The sequence below is a fragment of the Chroicocephalus ridibundus genome, chromosome 6 (genome assembly GCF_963924245.1).
Source record: "Chroicocephalus ridibundus chromosome 6, bChrRid1.1, whole genome shotgun sequence".
Lineage (NCBI taxonomy): Eukaryota > Metazoa > Chordata > Aves > Charadriiformes > Laridae > Chroicocephalus > Chroicocephalus ridibundus.
Genome location: NC_086289.1, coordinates 42,760,075 through 42,766,986, shown reverse-complemented (window position 1 = coordinate 42,766,986; position 6,912 = coordinate 42,760,075). Strand labels below are relative to the sequence as shown.

The following is a 6,912-nucleotide window of genomic DNA, read 5'->3' as shown; positions in this document are numbered from 1 at the left end:
AATCTACTTGCTGCAACCAACAACAGATGAGGAAAATACAATTTTTCTTCTTCGTTGGCCTACTGTTAAAGAACAAGAAAGAGGATGAGTTTTAAAAGCTTCCTTTGCTAAAAACGAATACTTTTACCCACCATTCCGAGGTGCTGTTCCATTCCATTAAATAATTGAAAATAAACACTTTCACAAAGTCACCGAGGCAGCCACTGCTATTGATTGAAAGAAATGTTTTGTCAAAACGGGATTTGTGCAGCATTCTTCCATAAACCTGGATGCTAGATGAAATAAAATATCATTTTATCTAAAGATGGAGGTTAATGTAAAAACAAAAAAACCCAACCAAACAAAAAACCACAAACAACAAGAAGCAGCCAAATCCCAGCTTTTCAATTACTTGCCCTTAAAACTTTGCCAACAAATTTTGTATAGTTTGTAAATTACCAAAAACCTCATATAAAAAATTGTATGAAACTTGCACTGGAACAATTGGTATCTCATAGAAAAATACTCTAGCTTCAATCTTTAAAAACAAAAACAAACAACAAAGCACTGTTGAGTTTCTTTTGAAAGGTTTTATTTTCTCCTTGAACCACAGATACATAGCTTGCATTTTGCAGACAAACAGAAAACTACCCCCAATAACCTGAAATCAAGCCTTGTGGGCAGACTCCTGAAACAGAGAACATCTTTTGCTCAGCATGACCTTTTTTAAATACAGAGCAAGGATAAAATTTACAGGAGTAGAATGTGAATAGGCTGACATTTATAATAACATGTGGAATTTCTTTTCCCATTTCAACTTTCAGGCACCTCCCTCTCAAATTTTTTCAACTTTCATTCACTCTCATAATCTAGATTGAATATTTCTATTGTACAAGGCTGTGCCCAAGTTAAAAAAAAAAAAAAAAAGACAATACAAAAAAAAAAAGGACTATTTGATTGTAATGCCTTCCTGGCCAATCTTGATGAGAAGTACCTTAAAATAAATAAAGATTTCTAGCTGGATTTCTTGCTGTGAGATTTCTGTTAATACAGGAAAATAAGCTTTGCTGCTAGTAAAAAAATTCATAGACCATTTGCCACATTTCGTGCGCCCATCTGGTCTCCGATTCCTGCCTCACGTAATCACCAGGAAAATCCTCCAGGCAGGAAGGCTCCATGGGGAGCATTACAGGGGATATGGCGGCTACTGGAAGGTAAGTAGGATCTGAAAGGAAGGGAAGCAAAGAAGAAAGAGGAAAGGAGGGGAAAGCCCCCACCTGTGTCACGGCCGCTACCTCAGGAAAGAGCCGAGCGAGCTCACTGCAACCCTGCACACCCCGCTTCGCCCGCCAGAGCTCTCCCCGACAGGCTCAGCCCTCACGCGGCCTCCAGAACGGCCCCGAGATGGTTCCTCGCAGCCATCCCCACCGCCGGCCACGGACCCTCGGTGGCCCAAGGCAGCCCCAGCGCCGGCACGGGACGCGGGGGACGCGAGGCAACGCGGCGCGGGGCCCGGGCCCCGGCCTGGCGAAGGCTACCTCCCCCCGACCTCACCTCAGAACCCGCAGCTGAGGCGCCCGCCAGCGCTCCGGCCGCTCAAGCCCCGCCCACCGCATGCTCCGCTGCGTGGCCGCTGCCGGGAGAGCATGTGGCAATCATCGCCCCACGTGAAGGAGAAGAGCGCCCTCGGCTAATCAGGAGTCTCCCTTCGCCTACGGACCGCCCCGGGTTACAGCCAATGGGGAGCCAGCGCGCGAGCGCCAGGGGCTGGAGGCGGTTGGATCGCGACAGTTGGTGCAGTTCGGCGGGCGGTGAAGGAGGTGTCGACGTGGCACGGCCGGAGCAGCTGGGCTTAGGGCGGCGTCATGGTGGGGAACGGACCCCGCGGCTTGGGAGGGGAAGGGGGAAGGGGGAAGGGCAGGGCCGGGCCGGGCCGGGCGTTTGGGAGCGCTGTGGCAGCAGTCTGAGGGACTGTGGCTGCACGTACTGCAGCAGGACTTGCAGGCAGTCTCTCGGCGGTAGCAGTATGGCAGGATCGGTGAGGAGAGAAGTCAGTTTGTTATTATTACATTAATACTGTTAGAGAGTTAGTAGTTGAAGGGGGGCGAGGCAGAGAAGCTGGCCGGCGGTTAGCGAGACGAGACGCGCAGAAAGCGGGAGAGGCCTGTTACTGGCGGGGGCCGCGAGGCTGACTGAAGCCCGAGGCGGGCGGCAGGGACGGCGGGAAAGCGAAGCCAATCAGCGGCGAGGAGCCTGAGCGACAGCCAATGGCTGGAAAGGGCCGCGCCGGGGAGGGGGAAGGGGGGAGGGGGCCGGGGCCGGCGGTGGTTGGTAGGCGCCGCGCGCGGGGCCGGCGCGTGGTGGCGGGGAGGGGAGGGGCTGAGGTGGAAGCGAGCGCGGGGTTGGCCCCGCTGCTGTAAGGATCCCGGAGAGCCGCGGCGGGGGGGGGGGCGTAGAAACGTGAGATCGAGGATACAAGCTTTGATGAAGCTGTCAAGAAAACGGGAAAGAGCAGCCCAGACACCCTGCGTTCTCTTTTCCACCCCTTCTTTTTCCTAGATACGCTAGAAAAACAGATTATTTCTGTCCAGGATGTAAGACAAAATTGAGATATTGAGAGATTAAACATGCACGGCGCAGTTGCTTAGGATCAAAGGAGATGGCCAAACGTGGGCAGATGACACTTGATGGGGACTCTCAGATGATGTCACAGAGGAACTCAAATGTGTATGAATTGCCAGGGGCTGGATATCCCTATGCTTATTATAAAGGAAAACATATTAAGTGCAGGAAAGATTCTTGCAGCAGTTACCCAGTACATCATTTGTCAACAAATCAAGGGGATATTTTATAAAGAAGTCTTCCAAAACTAAAGGAAGGTGAAAAAGAAACTATAACATATGTGCGGCATAGCAAGGGATGATGAATCTGTATTCACCCTATATGTTCATAGGGACTATGTTGTCTTAAAGATCTTTCAATATTCTCAAAGTCAGCCCAGGTCAGCTAATATGAGTAGAGTCAGACAATTTGATCTGTTAAATTGTCACTCAAGAGCAACCAGGGAATCAGAATAGTTTGGGAGGGAAGGGACCTTAAAGATAATCTAGATCCAGCCCCTCTGCCATGGGCAGGGACACCTTCCACCAGACTAATACTGCAGCAGAGAAAGATCATGCAAAGATACAACCCACAGGTAGCTAGTTATCGTGAGAATAAAATCTAGAAGACAGATAGCCCCATATCGCTTTATCATTGTTCTGTTTTTAATTTGCAGCGTGAATGCATATCCATCCATGTTGGTCAGGCTGGTGTTCAGATTGGAAATGCGTGTTGGGAATTGTATTGTCTTGAACATGGGATCCAGCCTGATGGTCAAATGCCAAGTGATAAAACTATGGGAAGTGGAGATGATTCATTTAACACTTTCTTCAGTGAGACAGGAGCTGGTAAACATGTTCCCAGAGCAGTGTTTGTGGACCTTGAGCCAACCGTAGTTGGTATGTACCCAGCATTAAAGATCTCCAGTGTAAAAGTGAAGATCCCCTACAGATTCCTTACAGTCTTTTTTGTTTGTTCAGAACACTGTAGATTTGAAAAGATGTGTGTCTGGATGCCTTTTTGACATTTGAGGTTATTATTTGAAAGGAGTGAAACAATGGTCTACAGGTAACAACATCTGGAAAACAACAGACCTTTTTTTACAGTGTGGATTATCTTTGTAGACTGCTGCACTGCATCCAGAGTTTTGTTTAATTGCTACCCAGAATCTTGTCTGTACCTGTAATGTAGTTTTCTGAGTGACCTGCGTTCTCACGTGCAAATAGTGCTCTGCGAGTGCCTGATGTTTTCTCCTAAACAAAGGGGCTGAATTGTGTGAGCTTTTTAGCTAGTTAGACGAGCTGTGTATAGCCAGGGATGCTGTCTGCACTCTTTTGACATGTGCAGTTATTGTGTAGTCACTAGGCAACGCACACAGAAATTAACAGATTAACAAATTTATGTTCTGGTATTTTGTTTCTTTGTAGATGAAGTGCGTACAGGTACATATAGGCAGTTATTCCATCCTGAGCAGCTCATTACTGGGAAAGAGGATGCAGCCAATAATTATGCCAGAGGCCATTATACTATTGGAAAAGAGATTGTTGATCTAGTGCTAGACCGCATTCGCAAACTGGTAAGAATTCATGCTGTGTAGCTATCTGTAATGATGGCTTGCTGTGTTTTTTCCCTAAGAATTTTGTGCATAGTTAATTGTTCAAAACAAAACCAAATGTTTATCTCTTTATTCCCCCCCCAGTTAATGAAAAATGCAATCAGTAGAATTTAAAATTTTTTAGGTTCTGAAATACTTTCATACTTTTTTATTTGTTATTTTCAGTTTGAATCATGCCATTATGTGTCAACGCAAAATATTTCTAGTACCCTGAACCTCAGATTTTGGTTGAACGCTTAGCAATTTTAATTACTTCTCTAGTGTTTTTTTTATATTGACACTGCATTGTGAGAAACTCCCATAGGGTAATAAGATTCAAAGTGAAATAGCAATTGTCTGTTTAAAATTACAAAAATAAAAAACCCTCTTGTTTTCAACATCTAATTGATACTTGCTGAAAATTAGAATGGGAACATAAACAGATTCTAAAGCTGTAGCTCAGCTGTAATTTATAGTAACTTATGACAGTGGTGCACAGCTGCTCTTACAGTAGTATTAAAATGGCATCAAAGACAATAAGCAACTTTTAGATATTAAAATACTGCTATTCAGAAAAAGTTATGTGGAGGCACTGGTACTTTTGAGTAAAAAACACGGAAGAGAAGAGGAAGACCACCTTTCAAGAATGCTGGTTTTTTATTATAACAATCTAAAACTAACAAACGTTAAGAAATGTGTTTGAACGATTATTTTAATACTGCTTTTTCCAAAATCATCAATAACTTTTTTTTTTTCCCCCCACCCCATTATAGGCTGATCTGTGCACAGGGCTGCAAGGCTTCCTTATCTTTCATAGTTTTGGAGGTGGCACTGGTTCAGGGTTTGCGTCTCTGCTCATGGAAAGGCTCTCTGTTGATTATGGAAAAAAATCTAAACTAGAGTTTGCGATTTACCCAGCACCACAAGTTTCCACAGCTGTGGTGGAACCTTACAACTCGATTCTAACTACCCACACAACATTAGAGCATTCAGACTGTGCCTTCATGGTAGATAATGAAGCCATTTACGACATATGTCGTCGTAACCTTGACATTGAACGTCCCACTTACACCAATTTAAACCGATTAATTGGGCAAATCGTTTCATCCATCACAGCTTCACTGCGTTTTGATGGAGCCCTCAATGTAGATCTGACAGAATTTCAAACTAACCTTGTTCCATACCCACGCATCCATTTCCCCCTGGTAACATACGCCCCTGTCATCTCCGCTGAAAAAGCATATCATGAGCAGTTATCTGTGGCTGAGATCACCAATGCTTGTTTTGAACCTGCCAACCAGATGGTAAAATGCGATCCTCGCCATGGCAAATACATGGCCTGCTGTATGTTATACAGAGGTGATGTTGTTCCCAAAGACGTCAATGCCGCGATCGCTACTATCAAGACTAAACGTACAATTCAATTTGTGGACTGGTGCCCAACTGGATTCAAGGTATGTACGTAGCTTTTTAAGTGCTCAATGTTTGAATTGTTAGGAACTGTATAGTATTCAGCGGTAACAATCATTCTACAGTGTTGTGATGTCTTTGTTAAATACTTCTATGAAGTGCAAAGTAACTGTAAGCTATTTGTTCATAACCATAGTGATTTTTAATTATTAACAGAAATAAGTCTTTAAGCCTTAGCACTTGTATGTAAAGTTTTTGTTTGTTTTCTTGAAGGTGGGCATTAATTACCAGCCTCCAACTGTGGTGCCAGGCGGTGACCTCGCAAAGGTGCAGCGGGCTGTGTGCATGCTAAGCAATACAACTGCTATTGCTGAAGCGTGGGCTCGTCTCGACCACAAATTTGACTTGATGTATGCTAAGCGTGCCTTCGTACATTGGTATGTTGGGGAAGGAATGGAGGAAGGAGAATTTTCTGAAGCCCGGGAAGATCTGGCTGCCCTTGAAAAAGATTATGAAGAAGTCGGCATAGACTCAGTGGAAGCAGAGGCTGAAGAAGCAGATGAGTATTTAGAAAACTGAAGCCTGCAAACACTTATTAGAGAAAAAAAAGAATTTAAGAACCCTGTTCACTTGTTCAATTGTTTTCAAATAAAGTTTTAAAGGTTCTACCTTCTGTTTTTTTCTTCTTTACTATTTATGTGTATACTCACGAAGTAAGGACCATTTGAGATTGCAGGTTTTGGTAGCATTTAGTCATGTGCAAATTATCAAATCAGGACATTGTGTGCACTTTCCTGTGATCCCAACATGTTCTGAGACATACTGTCTTTGATTTTTGGTTTCTCACAAGCAGGAGACTGCTGCCACTTCAGGTTGTTGTAGCACTAACAACACGGTTACTATTCCAAGCCTGTCTATGCAATACAAAGGAACCGGAGCTTTCCTAAAGAGATTTTCCCAGTAAGGCTGGCTTCACAGATTTGCATTAAAATCCCCAGAGTTAACTAACTGAGTAATACTGCACTCCAGAGATTTACCTGACTAGTTATGACAGATGCTATTACACTTTTGAACAGAACTACAGCTTGCTACCAGGTTACTTGCTAATGACATAAAACTTGCTACTTAAAAAAAAAGGGGGTGGTGGTGGTGTGGTTGTGACATTATACAAAGGCAAAAGTAAAATTTTTCCTGCACAGCTCCCTGCATTTGATTCAGATAAAAGGAAAGCAAAAGACCGTTGCCATTTTAAAATTTCTACCTTGTCCTAGTAAAGAAAAATATTAATGTTTAACAGCATGTTCAAATGAATGGGGCTTCATAGGCAC

At 44.0% G+C, this 6,912-nt stretch overlaps 1 protein-coding gene across 2 annotated transcripts; it reads left to right on the top strand.

The window, feature by feature from the left end:
- Positions 1–1,586: 1,586 nt before the first annotated feature.
- On the top strand, positions 1,587–6,167 carry LOC134517795 (tubulin alpha-3 chain). Of its 2 annotated transcripts, none has more exons than XM_063339687.1 (5): positions 1,587–1,847; positions 3,257–3,479; positions 4,008–4,156; positions 4,948–5,628; positions 5,858–6,167. In XM_063339687.1, the coding sequence occupies exons 1-5, from the start codon at positions 1,845–1,847 to the stop codon at positions 6,161–6,163; spliced, it is 1,362 nt and encodes a 453-aa protein (XP_063195757.1). In that variant the 5' UTR covers positions 1,587–1,844; the 3' UTR covers positions 6,164–6,167. The 2 variants fall into 2 exon arrangements, with proteins under 2 accessions (XP_063195757.1, XP_063195758.1); XM_063339688.1 differs by lacking the exon at positions 1,587–1,847 and adding an exon at positions 2,302–2,310.
- Positions 6,168–6,912: the final 745 nt, after the last annotated feature.

Coding starts and splice junctions, on each gene's coding strand:
- LOC134517795 (XM_063339687.1), top strand. Junction 3,480..4,007: donor CCTTGAGCCAACCGTAGTTG/GTATGTACCCAG, acceptor GTTTCTTTGTAG/ATGAAGTGCGTACAGGTACA. Junction 5,629..5,857: donor GGTGCCCAACTGGATTCAAG/GTATGTACGTAG, acceptor GTTTTCTTGAAG/GTGGGCATTAATTACCAGCC.